The following is a 24,558-nucleotide window of genomic DNA, read 5'->3' as shown; positions in this document are numbered from 1 at the left end:
ATTTAGACTTAAACTTGCAACGTGATCTGTTAGCTTATCTGTTGCCTGCTTAGGGAGAGACTAGAGTACCTTGGGCGTACGTAGCTACTAGGTAGCGTGCCCGTGTGTGACTACGGGACAACTAAACTTTTATACTAAAAACACAGAAATCACACAATGAAATAACAATACTGTGAAATTAAATACCGACGTTAAAGTGACATTTAATCCAAAAGGTAAAGTTCATGTAATTAACAGTCAAGAAAACAACCAACTTTAAGAAATGTGCAATATATATGAAAACTTTCACAGATAGTAGCCCACATCTTTAAATACATGGAAACAGCCAACGTTTAAAAAATGTGCAATATATATATATATAGTTTAGCAGCTCTTCCTGGAGCCTCCGCGCAGTTTCGTGGGCTAGTGAGCTATAATAACATATATGTGTACTCATCAAACAGTAGAATACAGCAGATATATTAGAAGTCGTAAACACGGGCACTGCAACAAAGGGACAACTCCATTAAATCATGGTACAAAGCGTCCTTCATCTTGTTGACACTTGAGGGTGGTGAAGGTCTCCATCTCATCCTGCCACACAGAAACAGGAAAAAGGATTTATTGAAGTTTAGTTCATATATCAAAGAAACAGGAAAAAAGATTTATTGAAGTTTAGTTCATATATCAACCACTCGCAAGAAAAAATGCACGGTGAGGGCTGAAAACTATCTCCACTATTATGCACCTGACACTCCTATAGGAACCATATCAAAGCCATGCGAGCATACAGTCCAGATCATTCCAGCCCCGCGCAGGTCCAACGTCCTATTGGAGAAGTTTACTAATATCAGAGATATTATATACAAAAGAAGTTATTATGCTTATAAAGCCTGTGCATAGAACCTGTGCATATGAGAAAGAAACAAACCGTGCACTGTCAAGACGAACTTGATATCCGACCAGTGAATCATTCGATCCAGGTGACGATTCACACCTTTCATCAGATACTCTTTCGGCCACAGAAATAGCCTATACACGTAGACCAATCCAAGTTATATTTGACTATCTGTTTGATCAAATAAAGGTATGGGGTGGTTTGTGATCATGTAAAAAGTAAAGTTTGAAGCTTTAGCAAATATGGAAAGAGTGATCACCACAACAAATGGTCTCCTGATAATGCAATATTTCAAAAGTTGCAATGTGAGATGCAATATATAGCATTGCAAGTGATTTCATTAATAAGGCATGCAACTTTCGCATAATACCATTATTAATTTTATGATGATGATCTCCTGAAAGAAAAGATAAAGAACTGGACTGTGATCATACCGCTATCCGCCAGGGCTGTGTGCAAACTATATTGCAAGAACCTCCAAGTTCAGATTCAATCATGCCATCCAAAATAAACTGTGGCACCTGCAAAGAGGAGAACAGAGACAATAATGCATATATCACAAAACAAAAATAAAATCCGTTTGATTCAAAAATGGATATTTGCAATGATATTAGTTGGTTAGCAGTGTTAAGTGTTAACTCTACCATTCAAAAAAAAAAAAAGCGCCAGCCACTGCTAACGGCTTAAGGCCGGCTACCAGCCTTACTGGTTCAGTTTATGTTTATCCTAACTTTGACACAGAAGATTCAATAGCCTGGTGGGGACAATGTGCACTTGCAAAGCAGAGGCTGAAGGTTGAGCTCCCTCCAACTTCTGATTGCAAATTAACCATTTGAAAGCTTGGGATATACCTAGATATCTATGTTTGAATAGGAGTGCTTGGAAAGCAGCTATTGAAGTGCCTGAACCGTGACTTGGGGCTCTTGGTGGGTTTCAACTCTAACCTACCCCAACTTGCTTGGGACTGAAAGGCTATGTTGTTGTTGTTGTTGAAATGGGGCCTGCAGGGCTGCATGTAATTGTTGTGCCTTGGAAGAAATATTGAATAACTATGTGAGAACAGAATCCATGACCAGAACCTTGCCCAGGATAAACAAGAGGGTAATGGTTGTGGTAGCTAATGCATCGTGTTGTCATCTCTGACTTCTGCGTTAGAGACCAAAATTCAAATGAAACCATTTTTTTCTTTTTGCCAGTTTATACAGCTATCAAGTCCCACAGGTAACTGCAGGTACCATAACACAATCCCAAAGGTAAAAAATGGTATAAATGGCACGTCCATATCATGACCTCATGAGTATAAAACCTTGTGCTGGATGTATAAACAATATACATCCATGCTTATTACAACAAGCTTGTTCAACACATCAGGTATAATTGCTTTAGAGGGAAAAGTATCAATTTTGGCAAATAAGTGGAACTTGAGAGAAACATATCCAAGACACTGCTAGTTTGAGAGAGAGAGAACGAGGATGTCACTCTTACACTTAAAACAGGCAATGGCAAGAAATGAAATGGCAATGAACAAAAATATTGGGACTGCATGACTGCATGTCATAATCATGTACCCCTCCTTATGATTCAACAATAATTTTAAAAAAAAAATATTCCAAAGAAGACATACAAGACTGAAACAAATTGTCTATATAATGTACTAATCTATAGCAGAGATATGGTTTTATGATATGATGCACAAGATGCCTTCCACTCAGAATAGTCATTTTGTAATGACAATTGACATTCAAGAAGGAAACCATTGCCACGGAGTGTTAGTCGCTGAATTCTTACTCTTGGTAGTAGCAGAATTCTTACTCTCATCGAGAGAGGATGACACTAGGAGTTTGGAGCAATTTTCTGGTTTATTTCCAAGTGTCATGCCAACCTGAGGGGTTGGGGATACATATTTATAGACTGCTATCCAGCCAATCATATACCAAGATGCTAGTCTAAGATGCTAAGATGTTGTCCTCTAAGATGCTGACCTAGATGCTAAGATGCTGTCCTTGTGGCAGCAACAGCCAGCAGCCCCACAAAGACCAGACCAGCCAGACTTATCCATCATTGCTGTTCTTGTGGCAGCAACAGCCAGCAGCCCCACAAAGACCAGACCTGCCGGACTTATCCATCATTCTCCCCCTAAGTCTTGTGCGTCGTCTTGTGGGAAAGTTGAACCATCCCGGTCCTCGAGCAAAGCTCAAGGAACTTGATCCTCCCAAGGGACTTGGTGAGCAGGTCCGCAAGCTGGTCCTTGGTGTTGATGTAGCTCGCCTTGATGCTCCCTTCCTCCAAACAGCTTCGGATGAAGTGGTACCTCACCCAGATGTGCTTGCTGTGTTAATGGAAAACGGGGTTCTTTGCCAGGGCCAGAGCGGACTTGCTGTCCACCCTGAGCTCCACCGCTCTATTGTCTCTGCCGAGGACCAAGCATTCGAGCGAGCCAGAGCGCCAGAGTCGAAGCGGTGGAGGCCGCTATGTACTCGGCCTCGCAGCTGGACAGGGCCACCACCTGCTGCTTGACCGACTGCCAGCTAATGAGGCACTTGCCGAGAAAGAAGAGGATCCCGCTCGTGCTCTTGCTGGTGTCGATGTCGCCGGCGTGGTCGCTGTCGCTGTACCCGACGAAGTATGCCGCCCCAGGGCACCTAGGGTAGTAGAGGCCGTGATCGAGAGTCCCCGCAACGTAGCGGATGATCCTCTTCACATCCTGCTGGTGCTCCGTCGTCAGTCGTTGCATGAACCGACTAACGTAGCCGATGGAGAATGCCAAGTCCGGTCGTGTGTGGGCGAGGTAGCGAAGGCTCCCCACAAGACGCCGGTACTGCGTAGCGTCCACCTCCTCCATCGTGCTGTCGCGGCTCAGCTTCAGCCTCTCCTCCATCGGAGTGAGCGCTGGGTTGCAGTCGGTGAGCCTAGCTAGCTCAACGACGCGCTTGGCGTAGGCGGTCTGTCGAAGCGTGATCTCGGAGTCATCCTGGTGCACCTCGATTCCCAGGTAGAAGGAGAGAGGCCCCAGGTCACTCATCTGGAAGGTGGCCTTCATCTCTTCCTTAAATGCCGCCACCTCCGCATCCTTAGTGCCGGTGATCACCAAGTCGTCGACGTAGACACCCACCAGCAGAGCATTTCCTCCACTGCCCCGTCGGTAGATGGCCGCCTCGTGCGGGCTTTGCTCGAAGCCCATCCCCTTTAGCGTGGAATCCAACTTGGCATTCCACGCCCTCGATGCCTGCCGCAAGCCATAGAGGGCCTTGCGCAGGCGGAGCACCTTGCCCTCCTTGCTGGGGATCGCAAATCCCGGCGGCTGGTGCACGTAGACCTCCTCCTTCAAGTCGCCGTTAAGGAACGCCGACTTGACGTCCATATGATGAACACGCCAGCCCTCCTGGGCAGCTAACGCAAGGAGGAGTCGCACGGACTCCATCCGTGCCACGGGAGCAAAGGCGTCGTCGATGTCGACCCCTCCTGCTGCACGAAACCTCGTGCCACCAAGCGAGCCTTGTGCTTGACGATGGCACCGGCTTCATCCCTCTTCAGCTTGTACACCCACTTAAGGGTGATCGCGCGGTGACCACGAGGAAGGTCAGCAAGCTCCCAGGTGCGATTCTTCTCGATCGCATCCATCTCCAACTGCATCGTGGCGCGCCATGCCGCGTGTTTCTCGGCCTCTGCAAACGACCGAGGCTCGCTGTCGTCACACACAAGGTGCAACTGCGCCTCCAGGTCATGAGGCACCGGTCCCGGCACCGGCTGATCGCCGAGAAGGTTCTCCATCGTACGGTACCGTAACGGCTCGCCATCGTGGTACGCGTCGATGCGCTCCTCGTCGTGAGAGAGCAGAGTAGCGAGCTCAACCGGGCTGTGCTCGACATGAGCTGGTGTTGGAGTAGACGTGCCCGGAGAGGTGTCTGTCGGTGCTGGAGTGCGTGGCGGTGCCGGCTATGGTGGAGCCGGCGAAGGACTCATCGCAGCCGAGGTCCTGGCTGGAGAGCGTGGTGCTGTCGGAGTAACAGGCGCCGGGGTCAGTGGAGGCTCGGAGATTGGGGTAGACGCGCTCGCCGAAGAAGAGCTGCCTACTCCCCCAGCTCCCTCGAAGTGGACGTACTCGATAGTGAAGTCGTCGTACGTCGGAGCCGAGCCGTCGTCCACCGCCTTGTCCCACGCCCATCCTCGCCCTTCGTCGAACACAACATCGCGCACCATGCGCACACGATGTGTCTTCGGGTCGAGGATGCGGTAGGCCTTCGAGCCCTCTGCGTAGCCGATGAACACTCCCGGAGTGCTCCTGTCGTCGAGCTTGCTGATGTGGCCAAGCTCCTTAGCGAACGCGAGGCAGCCCAAGACCCACAAGTGGGAGATCGCCGGCTTGCGCCCATGCCAAGGCTCGTACGGCGTCCTGCTGTCGAGCGCCTTGGTAGGCGAGCGATTGAGGATGTAGATGGCCGACACCACTGCCTCTCCCCAGAAGACAGCCGGCATCCCCCTCTGCTTGAGAAGGGCCCGAGCCATCCCCACAACTGTCTGGTTGCGCCGCTCGACGACGTCGTTCTGCTGTGGGCTGTACGGCGTGAAGTAGTGGTGCTGAATGCCCTCATCAGCGCAGTACAACGTGAATTCAGCCGCCGTTAATTCGCCGCCGTTGTCGGTGCGTAGCACGCGCAGCTTGTGGCCGCACTCTGCCTCCGCAGTAGCCTACGAGCGCCTGATGGCGCCCGCAGCCTCTCCCTTGTTGCCGAGGACCATCACCCACATGTAGCGGGAGAGGTCGTCGACGAGCAGCAGGAAGTAGCGTCGTCCTCCCGGTGTGGCCGGTGTCACCGGGCCACACAAGTCCCCGTGCACAAGCTCGAGCCTCTCCTTGGCTCAAAAGCTCGCCCGCTGGGGAAAGGGGAGTCGCCTTTGCTTCATCGACACACAGACATCGCAGAGCTGCTCCACATGGTCGAGGCACGACAAGCCTCGCACCATCTCCGTGGCACTGAGCCGCTTCAGGGCCTCGAAGTGAAGGTGCCCGAAGCGCTCGTGCCACTGCCACGCCTCGTTATCCCGACAAGCAGCGAGACAGAGGGGTTGTGCCACCTGCACGTTAAGGACGTAGAGTTGATTTGCGCTTCTGGATACCTTGGCAAGAAGGCGGCGACGGCGATCCCAAATCCTCATGACTCCATCCTCAACCACCACGTGCGAACCGTTCTCATCCAGCTGTCCCAAGCTGATGATCCTCAACACGGGGATGTAGTAGACTCCGATGAGCAGCCTGTGCTCACCAGACACGGCGGTGAAGATGACAGAGCCGACGCCCTTGATCTCCACGCCGGAGGCATCCCCGAACTTGATGGAGCCTCAGACGCTAGAGTCAAGCTCGGTGAAGAACTCCCGTCGACCGATCATGTGATGGGTGGCGCCAGTGTCGAGGCACCATGTAACATAACCGACTAATTATACAAGATTAAGTAAGAAAATCTTCTACCGAAGCAGATAATTTAGCAAACTTAAGCCCGTATAACCCGGTAGTCCGTGAAACCACGAAGGATTTCAAACCAATCAACATACAAACCAAGATCGTACAAGTTTAGCAATTACCATCACATGTTACATAAAGTTCGCAATGACAGTTGGATACATCAGAGTTTAGAACATAAAGTTATTACAACCCAAGTTCAAACTGAAATAGCGGAAGCAAATAGTTTTAAAGCCATATACACATTTTTGGTTCAGATACAGTGCCAGTAGGTAGTCATCTCCAACAAAAGCATCAGATGAGAGATACGGAGTGACCATTGCCCTTGATCCTAGTTGTCACCCATCGCCGGGTACAGGCAGTTAATGCAATAGTCGTAGTACATTTGACCATCTGCAACAACAATGGGAACAACGCCCTGAGTACGAGAAGATACTCAGCTAGACTTACCCGTCTTAAACCAAAATAAAGCGACACCAAGGATTATGCAAGGCTTTCTTTAGTGGACTAGCTGACTCGTTTGTGAAAAGCATAATCTATCATGAAGAAACCATTTTAAGTACTTTGCATCATCTTTATTATGACCTATCCATCTAGGTAAGCACCTATAATATAGCAATCACTTGATTAACCAATAACATCCAGTTACCAACTTAGATTTAGCATATCCCATACCATCCAGATAACCATCAGTGTTCTATCATAATTACTACGAGGCTGTAGCTCGAGTCAAGTGCTCACTATCCAGGAGCGATGGCGATTCGAATCGATTCCTAACCAGCTGGTGATTTATTCCTCACACAAACCACACTCACCGATCAAGTGAGCTACAGATCATTAATGACACTTTCCAAGTAGCCGCGGGATAACAGTCATGGACCGCACTACCCAGGGACCGCCCGACAGCCAGGACGCACCTTGGGCTCACTCTTCGCGTCCCCGTCATACCCCCTTCAACACCAGTCTGCCAATCCGAGTTTATCCCGGCTCGAATAGTGTCACTAGCTTCGCGGTCGAAAGGTACTTTATTCGGCCAGCTAAATGTAAGGCATACGTTCAACATGACAAGAGGGACGAGCAACGATCGGTCCTTAATCGACACAGACGGAAAACTAACAGCACCCCAGAACCCTGTCTGGTTGCCTCCAACTTTTCCGTCCAGTCTCCAATTATCCATCACACATGGTTAATTCCAGGATATCATTCTTTCCATAGCTAAATTCTTCCAGTAACCACCTATAAATGTAGGTGACCGGAAATCACCGATCGCTACAGGTCTAAGCAAGGCTAAGCAGTTATTCGATCCCGACCTAACAGGGTAAAAAGGTAATAAGGTAGGCAATGATAGTAATAAATGCATCAACGGTTTCAATCAACTCCTACAACTTAATGCAACAATATATAAACTCATATATAGAAAGAATTGTTTTTATAAAGTAGGAGACTTAGAATGCTCCGAGGCTTGCCTTTCTCGAACGAGCTAGGGTGATGATCGGGGCACTCTTGAAGCTCTTCCTCTTCCTGCACCTCCTGTGCGGGAACTTCGGGCTCGACCACGACCTGCTCCTCGGGAACCGTTACTGGCACTTCCTCCTGCGATCCTATATGATGCATATGTAGGTGTTACTATGGAAGTCATGCATAGAATGGGAATGAAGTATGATGAGCATGTATGATTGCATGTAGATGCACAATTCTCGTTTCTAATTTACCGAGTAGGTGTAAATCTCCTCTCTGGTAAAATGGAACTTATACTACGAGACATTCACACACAACACCCATCCTAATATACTAATCATACCAGCAAGTTAGTTAGTGCCTCAAAGATACACCAAAGAAACCATACTTTTACTAAACATGCATTAAAGAAGATTATTTTATTTCATTTTAAACTAGGGCTACAACAACAACATATATTTCTGTTGCTCATAAAATTATGAGAAAATTACAGTAGCTTCCTTAGGCAATAATTAGTCTACCATAAAATTTTCATTGCATTTGGATAAGTATAACAACCTACACAAAAATGACAAGCTATGTCAGAAATATGAGCATGAAAATACTTTGTATTATGAAAAGTATCAAACAACAGATTTAATATTTTTCCTATGTTCTACACAGTAAACAATTACTGCACAAAAATTATCATACACATGTTTTATACAATTTTTGCTCTCTATCAAAATAACAAAAAATCATCAATTAAAGGCACTTGAACTACACATCAATATTTCTCTACAGAACATGCATGACATATATTTTTCCTACAAAGTACATCACTAAAGGAGATTAACAAAACTGGAACCATATTTTTCTGATAATTATTCTATTTACTAGACATTTTCTAAGATAACAGCAATTACAAGAATTAACTAAAGCCCTATATAAATGTATCCCAAAACTGACATGCAACATTTTTATATTGTAGATCTACTTCTAAGAAACACAACAAAATTGGTCTCACTCTATTTGGAGCTAAAATGAGCAAACTATGGATTTTTGAAGCATTTACAACATGTTCTGGAAATCATTTCTTAAAAACCCTTTTTGAAAACCGAGGCATAAACGCTAGATCCACCCGGATCTCTACCCAGGCTTGCACCCCTGCGGCTGACAGTGGCCCCTAAGGCCGATTGGGCCCCACCCGTCAGTCGAACAGAAACCAGAGGAGATCACCGGCGGCGAGAGCTCGCCGACGGTGAGGTCTCCGGCCAGCTAAGGTGACCAGCGTGCTCCCCACCCTCGTGCGAACCCAAAGGTGCCCATGGCATGGGCCAAGGAGTTCGGGAAGCCGGCCGCTGCCGTGCATGGCGGAGCGGCAGCGCGGGTCGTCGCCGGTGGGGCGTCCCCGGCCACGGCACGGTGAGTGGAGACGCTCGGGAGCCTCAGTGACGCGGTGTGGTGCTCGTGCGCGAGAAAAGAGAGCGAGATGCGAAGCGGAGAGGAGATGTCCACGGAGTGGAGCACTCCGGCGAGGAGGAGCTCACTCCGGTGAGCGATTCACGGCCGGTGAAAGCTTACCAAGGCGAATCGACGCGAGCACCAGCTGCGAGATAGCAAAGCGAAGCAACGACGAAGACGGAGCTAGCTCTGGCGAACTGGAGCGGCCGGAACGGCTAACTCCGACGAGGCGCTGGTGCGGGCGGTGGCGGAGGCGAGCGCGTGCGCGTGCTCTGCTGCTGGCGCGTGAGAGGAAAATGGGAGAGAGCGCAGGGGAGTCAGTCGCGCGTGCGGAGGTGTAGGCGAGCGCGTGGGGCGCGCCGCCGTCGCCGGCGCATGGCGACCACGCGGCGGCGGGCGTCTGCCGCGGTCAGGACGTAGGCGCGTGGGCGTGGACGAGCGGGAGGCGCGGCGTGGGCCTGGGCCGGCAAAGCGGCTGCTGGGCCAGGGCGAAGCGCGTGGCGCTGGAGCGGGGCGGGAGCGCGAGCGCGCGGGCGCTGCGGGCCGAATCCGCGAGCAGGCCAGAAGGGAGGCGGCGGCCTATTAAGTGAAAATGTGATCTTTCCTTTTTATTTTCTTCCCCAAATTCATTCAAATGAATTTTTAAACCTTTTCAAAATAATTTCAAAAGTTGGAACCAAAATAAAAGTTGTTCAGAAAAATGTACTCTACAACTTTGCCAAAAGGAGTAAGGTCAAAACCCAATTAGATTTTGAACTATAGATTTAAAGTTAATTTAAATCAAAACCCTATTCTAGAAGATTATTTTTACAAGCAAAACTTGAGAAAACTTTGAGTATAGATTTTGCTCCAAATTGCATTCTAATTACTTCTAAGTTGTCTAAGTGATCAATCAAGGTTCACACATGGCAAAAGAAATATAGCATCCAATCTATCAAAATAAAACTATGCAACACATATGTTTCACGAGCATGTTTCATATGTTTCAAAGCATTGTTTCAGTTATTATTTAACATGATTATGCATGTATGATTATGATGCTTGATGATGTATTATGTTCATGATTTTCAGTGCCTAAATGCTTGCGTAACACCGGGGTGTTACACACCACCCGTCAGTCTTGTCGTTGCCGGAGCCGTCACCGAGGAGGGCGTGTGCTTTTGGCTCGTCAAGGTGGAGGAGAGCCGCTGCGGCCGGTGCCGCTGGAGGTAGCTCGATGTTTGCATGTGCCATGAACAGAGCCGGCTCCTCCTCCTCCACCTGTGCGACGTGGGCCTGACCGCGTTGTGGCTGTCGACAGTCCTTGGCCCAATGGCCAAGCTGGCCGCAGTTGCGGCAGGCGTCGTCTCGTGTCGGCTTGTGCTTGCCGGCGGCGCCGCCCTGGGCGCCTCTGTGGGCATCACCCTCAGCTCGTCCTGCCTCCCTCCCAAGCAGCTCGAGGTCCGCGTCGACGCTGTCGTCAGCAGAAACGGAGCTGCTGATGCTGCCGCGCAGGGCCTCGACCTCTACTGCCGCCGCACGCGCTACATCCGCCGCCGCCGCTGCTTCCGCCTCTGCTCTGGCTGCTGCCAGCTCCGCCGCTGCCAGCCTCGACGCCCTTGCCGCCGCCGTAGCGGTCTCTGCAGCCGCTCGCTCGTGTTCCTCTGTCGCGGCAAGTTCGGCCTCCTGCCGATGCCGCGTGCTTGAGGCGACCGAGCGCTGAGACTGCCCTGCGGACATGACGCGCTACCGGGGGGCTGCTGCATGGGGAGAGGGCTGCTTCAGACGAGCTGCTCGTCTGCGCAGAGGGAGAGGAGTGAGCAGGAGCGGCCGGAGCTGCTGTTGCTCTTAGCTGGGGCTGTTGCGAGGCTAGGAAAGAAGATGAGCAGGAGATGCTCAAGCTACAGGATAATACAGCTCCGATACCAATAGTTAATCGCTGAATTTTTACTCTTAGTAGTAGCAGAATTCTTACTCTCATCGAGAGAGGATGGCACTAGGAGTTGGGGCAATTTTCTGGTTTATTTTCAAATGCCATACCAACCTGAGGGGTTGGGGATACATATTTATAGGCTGCCAGCCAGCCAAGCATATGCCAAGATGCTAGTCTAAGATGCTAAGATGCTGTCCTCTAAGATGCTGTCCTCTAAGATGATGTCCTAGATGCTAAGATGCTGTCCTTGTGGCAGCAACGGCCAGCAGCCCCACAAAGACCAGACCAGCCAGACTTATCCATCATTGTTGTCCTTGTGGCAGCAACAGCCAGCAGCCCCACAAAGACCAGACCAGCCAGACTTATCCATCACGGAGCATAACAATAGTGGGGAAGAACTCAAATAGAACGGTATCACAGGTACCTGAGTTGTTTTCCCACATCCAGTTTCTCCACTAACAACAACTACATCGTTCTCTTTCAGCAACTGTAGGAAGTGTTGCTTCTGTCTAGCTATTGGTAGAGAAGCTCTTGCTTCCAGCATTTTCTAAATTCAAGGCAAAAACAAAAAATCATTAGTATAACAATACAAAAGAAGCAGTGCTTAATTCTAAACAAAAAAAAATTACTGTTATTAGATTGCAAATCCATTGCTTACCAAGTAATTTGGTAGCTTCCTTTTATCTTCCAACTGCTTTTTCAAAATTGCACTCTCTGCATGCTCTGCTGATTTCAATCCTATTGTGGAAGAAAAACAAATAACATTTTAATTATTAGCCGATAGAAGAAACAAAACTACAAAAATGACAGGAAGCTTTATTCATTTGACCATTTCAATTAGAAGTGGGAATATGAGAAACTGTAGGAATATGATAGGAAATCAAATCTTATAAAATAGAAGACATGAATTTCGATAGACAAATTCACGATTCCATAAAGTGGCAAGGAAACAGATTCCATGTGGAAGGCTCAGCACCAAACGTCAATGTTAAAGATGTACCCAGAGTACGATTACGTAAATAACTAGCTGCTGCTTCGCCGCCCCCGAGCTGCTGCATCTGCGGCCCTGCGGTGGCTGCTGTCCGCCGGACCACCGCCTCCCCTGCTGCCCTCGAGGACGCGGCAAGCCGGACGCTGGCTCCTCTGCCGTCTGCCCCCTGCCCACCTGACGAGTAACGAGGACGACAAGTCCATCACAACCTCCTGTGGGCTTCGAAGAAATCCTTCCTGGCGTCCTGTTCGGTGCGAGAGCTAGAGGATGAAACTTCTGTGAAGTCTGAACACAACCTGTTCGGTGTTTTGCCGCAATGGGGTGTGGAACTGCCACGCTCTCGTCGGAGCTCCCCTTCCTGCTCCTCGTCAGCTCTGCATTTTGCAGTACCCGGAGCGGTGCCAGTGCCGGCTTCTGAACCCCTCTTGCGCCATGGACCTGCCTGGCCTCAGTTTTCGCCCAAGTTTGGGCATTGAATCTGTGGTCCGTTAGAGATTTGGTCTTTCGGTTTCACCTGCTAGTTCTGCTCGTCGTCCGTTTTTCTTAGTGGCTTCCTTTGGTCGCTGTAAGTTTCGTCTTTGCCCCATTTCGGTTGGTTTGATTCTTCAAGCAACCATTGGTGGCTCGGCTCCTGCTTTTGATGTTGTTCAGCTTGCCGATCGTGTCTTCCGGTTTTCTGTGGCTGCCAAGCAAGTTGGATTCCACATTTTCAAGCTCAATAGCTTTTCCTGCTCTGGTTACAAAGTGTTCTTCAATCTCTGGAGTAATGGTGGCCCTCGATGGGAGTTTGAGTTTGCTGAGTTCTGCAAAGAAGAAGACATATCTTGGTCTAAAATCAGAAGAAACTCCTCTTCCAAGCAAAGTTCCTCAGCAGCTGCAGCCCAGAGATCAACATGCCAGCACTCTTTTGCAGATGCAGTAAAGTTTGGCCCTCTAACAGGTGCAAATAGAATCCCACTGAGAGTTTCTGCTTTTGATAGATTGCAGTTCCCGAATCATTCTGGCCAGATCAATGCCTTAGCTCAACTCAAAGATCGTTCAGTTCATGCCAAGTTCCATTCAGGCTCCGGTCAAAAAAGAGGCAGTCGAGACAACAACGGTGGGAGTTCAAATTTGAATTTGAGTCTACGTCAACCGCCAGGGACACAATATCTCTCAAAGGGAAAGGTTCCCGGGATTTGCTCAAGATGTCTCTCTGACAAACATCCTCGGCATGCCTGCATGAACCCAATCAAGTGTTTGGCCTGCATGCGATGGGGACACATAGCAGTAAATTGCATTGCTGCCTGCCACAAACGCAACGCGCTCCAAGAGCCTTCACTTTGCAATAAAGGAAAAGATGACCTCGCGCAACCCAGATGGTTTTCCAAGAATGCGCGTGTGGCTTTTGGGCCAGGATCGAGCAGCCCACCGCGCTTCTCCTCCTTCACAGACTGGTGGAAATATTCACTAATGCCTCAACATTCGACGAATCCGCCGGAGCCTCTTTTAGTACCTTGGAAGCTACCTAATAACTCAATGACAGTGGGCCACAACGAAGCTAAGACCCACAACACAGAGAAACATGCAGATGTTAGCACTAATCTAACTCTTGGTATCCTTTTGCCTTCCAGGGAGACTAGTAGTGCTACACCCAGCCGTACAAGTGCTGATACAATGCTCCAAGAAAATGATGAAAATCCCATTCCGGCCTATGTACAGACTCAGGGACAGCCTGAATTTGATTTCTTTGGGTTGGGACAAAATATTCTGGATCAGCAAGAAGAACCCCCTCAGCAGCAAATCCAGGAGCCCATTGGCAACGCCCCTGATGATGGGGCTGTTCCTCAACAAAATAATGATCGGCCAAGTTGGCCTGAGGTGTTGCTAGCTGCACAACAAGAACATACTGCTATAGAAATCAACTTAAATGCCGCACCTCCTGTCTTGATTCAAGATCTCAATGAGTTGCCAATGGTGGAAGATCCCCAAGAAGTATTGATTCATCTAAATATCCAAGTTAACCAAGCTCAAAACAATTGGGAGATGGATCAGGATGATAACCAGCAGATGATGCAGGAGATATTAGTGGAACAACCTGCCCAACCTGTTCCCCAAGCGGAAGTGTCTGACAATGTGGTTGATGTACCTCCCATCCATCTGCTGGACAAGCAGAACAATTCTTTAATCTGGAAATTCATGAGAATGACATTTTGAATGAAAATGAAATTCAGGAGGCTGAAATTGAGCAAAATATGGACTCGCGGCAGAACCAAGTAATCCAGGAAAACAATATCCAACTACGAATGGTCAGGATCATTGACAGAGTCCACCCAACCCCCTTTGCTGCTGAATTCAACAATCAAAATGCTGAAAATAGTTTCCTCAATGTGGGTGCAGTCTTCATCAGAGATGAATTCACTGTTGGCCCTGCTTTTTATCAGAAACAAAATGGGTTGATGACTGGAGCCACAGATTTCTGGCTCAGGGCATCAGAAAACCTTTCTGGCAGGAAAATTACTGCCCCAACTCAGTGGGCACCTTTTTTCACCTCTATGTTACTCTCACCAAGCAACTACACGTGGGCAAAGAACTTTATTCTATCAAATGCTTGGAAATTCTTCAATCAAAGTCTGGCAACCACTAGCATTAAGATCCCTAATCAGTGCCCCACACAAGAACTCTCATGCATCAGCAAGAGGACTGATAATCTTCTAATGCTTCCGGAGCTTGAAAATTCAGTTAATCAAAAATTACCTGATGTTTCTGAAAGAGGGAAAAAGAAGGCCAAAGTACCCCTGGTTGAGACTCAAGTGAGGAGAAGCCCAAGAATAAAAGAGAATAACAAAGGTTTTAAAGCAGACATCTGTAGTAGCAAGAAGTGCCTGGCATGCAATCCAAACCCACCAGATCTGTCCCCAGCCATGATAAATAAGCTGGGTACATCTCTCTGTCAGATTGATGAAAACATCATGTCTGAAAAGGTCCTGAATCTGAAGAAGAAGGAAACCAGCAAGACCATCACAAAGAAGCAGCTAAAAGAAAACAAAAAACCTAAAGAAAATGAAAGTGTCTCAGCCTTCCACGAAGAAGATGGTGCCAGCCCCTCCACTCCAGGGATCCTGCACCAAAGAAGAAGCCATCTACCTTTGTGTAATTATGAATAATCAGGCCCATAGATTCTGGAAAGTGCTATGCTGGAATGTTCGAGGTATTAATTCAGATGAAAAGTGGAGCCCAATCAAAGATACTCTTACTGAAGCTGGATGTGATGTTTTTTGCTTCCAAGAAACCAAAAGGGAAGCTTTTGACCTACAATTTCTCAGAAAATTCAGTCCCTCTGGTTTTGATTCCTTTGAATTCCTGCCTTCCATTGGAGCATCAGGGGGGCTCATCACTGGATGGAAAAGCTCCATCTTCAGTGGCCAGCTAATCTTCCAGAACAGTTTTGCAATCACAATCAAGTTCTCTGCTAGACACAACAATGATTCTTGGATCTTGACCAACATATATGGGCCCTGCACACATGAAGGAAAAAGAAATTTTCTGCAATGGTTCAAGCACTACACATCGGCTGTTGATGATAACTGGCTTATAGTTGGAGACTTCAACCTTCTAAGGAAACTAGACAACAGAAACAAGCCTGGAGGAGATGCAAATGAGATGCTCCTATTCAACGAAGCTATAAATGCCCTAGGCCTGGTGGAACTTCCCTTGTATGGCAAGAAATACACTTGGACAAACAAGCAGCCATCTCCTTTGCTGGAAAGACTAGACTGGTTCTTCACCTCTAGTTCATGGACTACTGCTTACCCAGATACCTCTGTGTCCACTCTTATCATGCAAACATCAGATCATTGGCCTTGCAATATTACAGTCTCAACCTCCATCCCTAGAGGGCAAGTATTCAGGTTTGAAAACTATTGGATGCAGTACCCCTCTTTTCTGCAGATTGCTCAGCAAGGCTGGAATGAAGTAAGCAGTCAAACTGATATGGCCAAGCTAGTTACCGCAAAATTCAAGAACTTAAGAAAAGTGCTAAGAGCCTGGCAACAACAACTTTCAGGTCTCAAGAAGATTCTAAGTCATGTCAAGACTGTTATCTCCCTCCTAGAGACCATAGAAGAATTCAGAGATCTGACAGTTTTGGAATGGAATTTCAAGGAAGCACTTACTGAGAAACTGAAGCAGCTTTTGGAGCAACAGAAAATCTACTGGAGACAAAGAGGCAATATTAGATGGGTAAAAGAAGGTGATGCTGGGACCAAGCTTTTTCATGCAACTGCAACACTCAAGCACAGAAATAACCTGATAGCTCAATTGCAGAAGCACAATGGTGAAACGGTACACAATCACATAGACAAAGCAGCTGTACTTTGGGAAACATTCAAAGAGAGGTTGGGACATTCTGAATTTCAATCAATAGCCTTCAACCTGAATTTTTTCCTAGAAAACAACACAGACCTTGCATGGCTGGAAGCTCCTTTCACTAGAGATGAAATTGATGCAGCAGTCAAAAACCTAGCCAATGACAAAGCTCCTGGTCCTGATGGATTTAACAATGAATTCATCAAAAAATGTTGGCACTTTATTAAGGAAGATTTCTATGCTCTTTGTCTTGCCTTCCAAAACAACTCAGTTTGCCTTCAGAGCATAAATGACTCCTTTATCACTCTAGTCCCTAAAACCGATGGTGCACAACAAGTGGGTGAGTTTAGGCCAATCTCCTTGCTAAATTGTTCTATCAAGCTGATCACAAAACTTCTAGCAAACAGACTACAGAGTGTGATTCTTCAATTAGTACACCAAAATCAGTATGGCTTCATCAGGACAAGGACCATCCAGGACTGCATCGCATGGTCATTTGAATATCTCCACCTATGCCACCACTCAAAAAAGGAGATTATAGTCCTGAAACTTGATTTCGAGAAAGCTTTCGATAAAATAGAGCATAAAGTGATTTTGGAGGTAATGGCACACAAGGGTTTTGACATGAAATGGAGATCCTGGATTAATTCCATTCTAAGTTCTGGGACATCTACAGTTCTGTTAAATGGAGTCCCTGGCAAAACCTTCCATTGTAAAAGAGGAGTCAGACAGGGGGGCCCTCTCTCTCCTCTGCTCTTTGTCTTAGCAGCCGACTTGCTCGAGTCCATCATTAACAAGGCAACACAGCGTGGTCATTTAAGGCTACCAATTTCAGCCCCAACATTGGATTTTCCTATCATACAATATGCTGATGATACCTTGATCATCATGGAAGCCTCCGCCACACAACTCTTCTTTCTGAAAGGGATCCTACAAGCTTTCAGTGACTCAATAGGTCTGAAGATCAATTTCTCTAAATCAATGATGGTGCCCATCAATGTGAGCAATGAAAAACTAAATCACCTTGCTAGAACCTTTGGTTGTGCAACTAGTTCTTTCCCTTTCACTTACTTAGGCCTGCCCATGGGTTTAAGCAGACCAAAAGTTGATGATTTCCTTCCTCTCATCAGTGAATGTGAAAAAAGACTGAGTTATGTCTCACCTTTCCTCAGCCAAGCTGGTAGGCTTGAACTCACTAATTCAGTCCTGACAACCCTCCCAACTTATACAATGTGCTCAATTGCTTTTGCCAAAAACAGTGATCAAACAGATCGACAAATACAGGAAATATTGTCTTTGGAGAGGTGCAGAGGAAAATACAAGGAAAATGGCAAAACCAGCCTGACCTTTAGTCAACTTACCAAAATGTGAAGGAGGATTAGGTGTGCTAAACCTCCAAACCCAGAATGAAGCACTACTACTTAAACATCTAGATAAATTCTTTAATAGAAAAGATCTGCCATGGGTGAACCTGATCTGGGATAAACACTACAGGAATGACAGGCTGCCAAACTCTACAGCCCCAAGAGGATCTTTCTGGTGGCGTGATATCTTGAAGCTACTGGATAAGTACAAAGGTATGGCAAGTGTGCTGGTCTTTAATGGCAAAACATGTCTTTTCTGGGATGATGTCTGGAATGATCAAGTAAGAAGGATACAGTACCCAGAGCTCCATTCCTTTGCAAAAAACAAAAGGATAAGCCTAAGCACAGCCCATGATACAGATTATTTCCATGATCTGTTCCGCTTACCATTATCAATAGAAGCTTACAATCAGATGCAAGAACTTCAGGTTGAACTATCAGATTTAACACTGGACAATGTGAATGACAGTTGGACATACATTTGGGGCTCCTCTCACTTCTCCTCCTCCAAGGCTTATAAAATTTTAACAGGCCACTCTCAGATTGACCCTATCTTCAAATGGCTTTGGAAGACTTCATGTCAAAGCAAACATAAAGTATTTTTCTGGTTGGTACTCAAAGACAGACTAAGCACAAGAAGCATACTGAGAAGAAGAATGCACTTAGATGATTATTACTGTGTGCTTTGTCAGCAACCTTCTGAAGAAACAATAATGCACCTCCTCTTCTACTGCCCTTTTTCCAAGGATTGTTGGGGACTGTTTAATTTTCAATATGCAGATCAACTCACAATTCCTGAAATATTTCGAGAATGGCAAATCCTTCACAATGCTAGCTTCTCACTTGACATCTTCATACTGGTCTGTTGGGCTATATGGGTGATGAGAAATGATATTATCTTCAGAAACAAAAACCCCACAGTTGCTGATTGCAAAAGGACTATCACGGTGGAATCACTCTTGCTGTTGCACAGAACAAAGGCTACAATCACCCCCAACTTAGAAGCATGGATCAACTCCAATTTGTAATTCTCTTAATTTTCTTTCTCTCCTCCTGTGTTCCCTGAAATCTCTCTCCGGTGTGAGTGAGAATGGGAGTGTTTTGCTCGCTGTTCCCCTGTTTTTCCCTGTAATCTTTGACACTTTGCTTTCTCTTTTATTTTCAATAAATTTGTAGTAGGAGCCTCTGGCTCCTTCTGATTCCTCAAAAAAACAGATTCCATATGATAGCAACCTTATTGATGCCCACTGCCCACAAAGTGCAAGGAAATGAAGAAGGTAATGTAATTGTTCAATATGCTACAAAGAAGTAATATGTCTGTCATGAATGACAACCTAACATGTCTTGGAACTTGGAAGGGGAAAACGATAATCATCCGTAGGCAAGATTGCTTGTGACATTATTCTGAAATATGTAAATGTTCTGAATCTGAAAGCTTACCCATACAACTCATCATGGTAGTCTGTCTCTTCTCATTCATAGATTTGCTGCCTTCAGTATTCACAGAATCCATAGATATGCCATCAGTAGAAGAATTTTCTATTTCAGATGAAGGAATTGTATCTGCATCAATATTCAATAACATATCTACAAAGCCAGATCTTCGGCTATCCTCAGTATCTAGCACCCTTGATGTAGACGACAATTCACCTGTTTTATGAAAACGTGCAATTTGTAGCTCAAAGACCATTTATGATGCTCAAGCCATCACATAAGAAAACCTAAACCAATAGTTCCAACCTTCTTGCCATCTTAAAATAAGTGATGAGTATGGCTCAGTAAGCAGTTGGCGTAGTGGAAGGTCAGCAAAGAATTGATATGGAGCAAAAGCTGCAACTCGACTTTGTGCTTCCTGTTCATAAATTCAGTTTAATAATGGTACTTCAGATAAGAAGAATAAGATAATATTCTATTGTGATTTGTTATGAACTGATATCTCAGTGTATTCATTCGAGAGAATGTTATGAACTGATATCTCAGTGTATTCATTCGAGAGAAAAATATCTCAGTGTATCATGTACGTATAATGATAATTATTATCATGGAGAGAAGTTGCATATCAGAATAATAATTAGCTGACCTAAAGTATTTGTAAGAAGTGTGCTTGGCCGCCGCTTGTCGAGGAGGAAGCTGCGTGTCGAGAGGTGGTTGGGCGGAGACGCGCCGAGGAGGAGGCCGCGTATCAGAGCCCGCCGATCGTCGCTAGGGAGGAGGTCACGCCCTCAGCCGCCGGGGAGGAGGCTGCCGCTGGTCAAGGAGGAAGCCGCGTGTCGGGCCAAAAAGAGGAAAACCACAGGCTTCTTCCACTACACAAGAACAACCTGTATCAATTACAAATTTGAAGTTTCAGAACTTGCGTGGCTCCAATTTTTCATTGATTAGTTTTGGAATGCCAGGTTTTACATATTCATGGATGGATTTTCTACCATTCAACCACTACTTCATAGCAAGAAAGTTTTGGCACACATCACAGAAACTGTGTTCTGCCACATTTTGCCATAGATTGTTTGGTAAAGTCTGGCTGGCAATCTAAGAAGACCTATGAAAAATACTCTTAAACTATTCAGTTTCAGATCATAAATTAACTTCACTATTTTCTGCAGACAAAGACCTGTGCAGTGTGATGATCGAACCATCCACATCATACAGAGGATAAGAGCCATGATCTGAAACACAGCTTGTTGGGAAAAAAAACCTGGCCACCAAGAGCTACTTCTCACAGCAGTTAGATTGATTTTTTAACGTTTTCAGTCATCAACTGACTGCAGCAATAGTATCATACTAACAGGTATATGAACAAGAATGGTTGTGAACCGAAACCAATGGAACAGAGAGGTATCTGTTTTGTCAAGTACCTCGCATCAGAGGCTTCCTTCATGGCGGCCTCTGAGCCGAACCCAGCGTTCTGGGGGAAGAGATCCATGTTCTCCTTCGTCGTCTACCCTTTTCCATGTCTACCGACGTCCTCTGTGCATCGTCTTCAGCTGAAATCGGAATAGATCAATCTTCTTCAGTAAAAGTTCAGCACATAATTTTCAAGCAGGCTGTATAGAGGAAGTCATTCACAAATATGTGGCCAAAAAAATATACCAGTGTAATGCTATATTTCCCTGTGAAAACAAACAATTTTAACAGTGTTGATTTATTATCGCATATTAGTCAGGAATTTGTCCCTTCCATGTTGACTCTAAATGTCATTTAATCAATTGTACAAGGGGTGTATCAGTTGGGTAAAGTTGTAAAATCGCTAATTGGTCAATAATTTAAGAGATTGTGGCATGGTACATAATGCATCAGGGGCACTAAATTCCAACCGAGGCAAGTTGAGTACCAGAGATACATAATGCCGGTGAGGGAATAATCTAGATCATTGATGAACTAAAAAACGGGTATCAGTTAAATAAAGGAATGTACACAACCAGTCTGTACTTATCATATCACAAACCAAAATCATGTATCGGCAAGAATAGAGAAAAAGTATCAAATCGAATCATCAGCGACATCGCTTTTCTGCAGTTTCCCCAGTTATCAACTCAGTAAGCAAAATGATGCATACTCATAACAGGTTAGTTAGGGAAGTGTGGCACAAATATATGTTGTCCATATGTATATCAAAAGCCAGAAGGCAAGGTTTAGCAGTACTAAGTTATACCTATCCATCAGTTACGATGCTGCCGCTGCTGCCGCTCCACCTTCATCAACCCAACTAACAACCTGAGACACTTCGCCGAGATGCCCATCACGCTGCCACTCCAGCCGCCTCAACCGCAATAACCTAAAGATGCAAATTTTCCGGTTTTCGTCAGCACCAGCACAAAACTGCAGTACAATATCAAATATCCCATTAGAACAAGCAAATTGCTTGAATAAAATGCAGCATATGAACACAAATCACATTTGCTGACACAGGCCACTACCTCTTTGTGCCTATGTACTGTCAGACTGAGAAGAAGGAGACGCAAACCTCAACCCTGGGGAGGACCAGGCTTGGGCAGAGATGAAGATGAGTGAAGTGCCTTCACCAGGCACCGGTCGTGCCCCAACCTTGCATCTCCTTGGCGACCTTCCTTGAGCGGGTGCTTCATCTCGTCGACCTCCAGCAGCTGTGCACGCGAGGGGTCAGTACCACACCTAGGGTTTGGGCGACGAAGAAGCGCCGGCGGGCAGTGGGAGGTGGGCGGGACCCTGGTAGCGGCGTCGCCGACGTCCACGTGCACGCCATCGCCATCCACGAGGATCTCCGATCAGGGGCGGCGGTGGCGTTGGGCTACGGCCCAGAGGTGAGTCATGGAGGAGGAGAAGGACATGGAGCGGCGAAATCGGCGAGCGGGGGTCGCTGGCGGCGGCGGCGGAGAAGACCCGTGAATCGAGGAGCGGGATCGCGGGCACCGGCGGAGAAGGCAGGAATCGGGCGGAGGCGTCGACGGACGCGAGCGGAGGGCACGAGGCGAGCGGCGACGCGGGAGCTCACGCGCAGGCATCTTTCCTACTGGGCGAGGCAGTCAAGGTGCGGCGGCAATCTTGACGAACAAAAAAAAAAGAGTCGGACAAAAAAATTATCTTTATTCTTTTTAGTCGTCGGAGATATATTGGAATGATACCTCCTCGGCTGGCTATAGGGCGGTGGTTGCAGTGCCGCCTTGCCGCTTGCCGGCGTTGTCGTCGTGTCCGAAGCGTGCGTGTCCATTGGCGAGGTAGGGCGACGAGCCCATGAACGCGCATCATGACCGAGATTCCGAAAATTGAAGCCAAAATTAAACAAACGCCACGACAACACACGATGAGAACAAGACCAGATCACGAAAGATGAAACAGAAATGCTATAAAGCACACGTCTGTTTTATCACCCAAAAACACATGGATTTTTTTCCTACTTGCTTGTCCATAATCCATGCATCGTCGCGTCGCGTTGCGGCTGCTTGCCGACTGACCAGTGACCACGTCTGTACGTACCAACAGGAGGGACAGCTTCATCACGCACCGCGCCTTCTGCGACGCCCTGGCCGAGGAGACGGCCAGGCACAACGCCGCCTCCAGCGCCGCCACGTCGTACCTATGCGCGGGCTTGCCGGCGGGTCTGCCCGCCGTGCGCCCCAACATGATGCTGCCACCGGCCCCGGCCCCGGCCCCGCACCTCAAGCCTGCTGCCCTGCCGCTCGGTCCGCATGTCGGCGGCCTCTCGCTGTGGGGCGGGGACGCGCTGCCGTCCATGGCGGGCCACATTGGTGCTAGTGGTGGTATCCTGCCGCCCGGTGCGCCAGCGGTGCCCCCGTAGCTGTACGCGGATCTCTTCGCGCCGGCCACGGCTGCACCGCCACAGCTGGACATGGCGCAGCTGGGCTGGCTCTGCGGGAACAACGGCAAGCTCGCCCCGGCGCGCCTCCCCGCGCCCGCGCCGGCCATGGCGGCGGTGGCGGTGGCGGCAGATCTGTGATTTGTTCTTTCATAGAAAAAAAAATTGTGATTTGTGATCTGTGGAGGCCGGAGGTAGAAGAAGAGTGGATGCTGTTGAATCTTAATTCTATTATGTAAAAAAGTTCATGTGTTAAAACTGTATAAAACACATGATTGTGGAGTAGACAGACTCGAGATGAAAAGAGCTACTGCATGCCTCTTCTTTGTATTCGGTGGCTGCTACCTGTTAGGTCAATTGGGCCTTGAGCTTGTGAGTTGGGGGCTTGTATATTTAAAAAAAACCTTGTGATTAAGAGGGGATTAATTAAGGGTGATGTGCAACCAAACTTTGGACAATAGGCTATTACAGTGCTATTGTACTATCTGTTATGTTATATGTGATAACTGATACTTGTGAACATACCTTTATTACATATATGGTAGAAATTTTGCATATTTTTCATACAAGATCATTTTTTTTTGAAACAATTTCATACAAGATCATGAGAAATAAGTATTACTTCATCCATCACAAAATGTAAGCGTTTTTATTTTTATTTTATATGGAGTCGAACTATACTAAATCGGACTGACTTTATTGAAACAACAATATTTTACGATATTAATCTAGCATTACCATAGTTTACACCCTTGGTACTATTGTGAATATTAATACTATTTTTTAATAAATTTAGTGAAATGTAAAATCTTATACTTTAGGCCGAGAGAGTATACTGATAAATGAGAAACAACTAAATGACGTCTTCATCTCTCGCATTGATAAATGAAGAGCCACTAAACGGCATCTCTATTTTTTTTAAAGACGCGCACGTATTTTAAAATTCAAGCATAGTATTTTTTTTTCAATGAGACCGATAAGAGAAAAGTGATATCGTTGGTTTCATATTTGAAAACACTCTCATATGATCATGAACTCATGATTTTAATTTGTTGGTAAAAACAGTGGCCCTGTTCATTTTGCTAAAATTTGGTTGATGCTGTTGCTGATTTCTTGTGAGAGAAAAACACAGTTCCTTCGCTGAAAAGTACTACGTGTACTGAAGAACATGTCTAGTATAGTATACAAGAGAAATTATAGGCTAAAGTATAACTTTGGAGACCAATTGAAGAACACCTTCTGTTTTGAAATGAAGGGATACATTAGTGTTTCATATTTGTCACTCGAAAATTTGAACTTTTCTATTTGGCATCAAGTTAAAATTACCTTTCTTAAATGGCACTGCCGTCCATTTTCATTAGTTATCTGTTAGTTGACTGATTTGACTGTGTCAGTTTTTTCTCCCTATGTCCAAT

General features: G+C 46.6%; 1 protein-coding gene across 5 annotated transcripts; it reads right to left on the bottom strand.

Moving 5' to 3' along the window:
- Positions 1-162: 162 nt before the first annotated feature.
- LOC136477600 (DExH-box ATP-dependent RNA helicase DExH7, chloroplastic-like) lies at positions 163-23,602 on the bottom strand. Of its 5 annotated transcripts, XM_066475807.1 has the most exons (12): positions 21,815-23,602; positions 21,503-21,625; positions 20,706-20,834; positions 19,931-20,171; positions 19,591-19,702; positions 19,291-19,500; positions 11,807-11,886; positions 11,573-11,695; positions 1,312-1,398; positions 911-1,011; positions 672-807; positions 163-573 (listed from the first exon to the last, which is right to left on the bottom strand). In XM_066475807.1, the coding sequence occupies exons 6-11, from the start codon at positions 19,433-19,435 to the stop codon at positions 720-722; spliced, it is 624 nt and encodes a 207-aa protein (XP_066331904.1). In that variant the 5' UTR covers positions 19,436-19,500; positions 19,591-19,702; positions 19,931-20,171; positions 20,706-20,834; positions 21,503-21,625; positions 21,815-23,602; the 3' UTR covers positions 163-573; positions 672-719. The 5 variants fall into 5 exon arrangements, with proteins under 5 accessions (XP_066331904.1, XP_066331906.1, XP_066331905.1 ...); XM_066475809.1 differs by lacking the exon at positions 21,815-23,602 and having other exon boundaries at positions 728-807; positions 21,503-21,798; XM_066475808.1 differs by lacking the exon at positions 21,815-23,602 and having other exon boundaries at positions 19,931-20,156; positions 21,503-21,798.
- Between the last annotated feature and the right edge of the window lie 956 nt (positions 23,603-24,558).

This window comes from Miscanthus floridulus, chromosome 8 (genome assembly GCF_019320115.1).
Source record: "Miscanthus floridulus cultivar M001 chromosome 8, ASM1932011v1, whole genome shotgun sequence".
Classification (NCBI taxonomy): domain Eukaryota; kingdom Viridiplantae; phylum Streptophyta; class Magnoliopsida; order Poales; family Poaceae; genus Miscanthus; species Miscanthus floridulus.
The sequence above is the reverse complement of the archived record's forward strand: the minus strand, read 5'-3'. Positions and strand labels throughout refer to the sequence as shown.

Excerpts from the sequence above, each read along its gene's own strand:
- LOC136477600 (XM_066475807.1), bottom strand. The coding sequence starts at position 19,435 with ATGTTATTGAATATTGATGCAGATACAATTCCTTCATCTGAAATAGAA. Across the intron at positions 11,696-11,806 it reads GGAAGCTACCAAATTACTTG|AAAATGCTGGAAGCAAGAGC; the intron begins GTAAGCAATGGA and ends CCTTGAATTTAG. Across the intron at positions 1,399-11,572 it reads GATGTGGGAAAACAACTCAG|GTGCCACAGTTTATTTTGGA; the intron begins GTACCTGTGATA and ends TCCTCTTTGCAG.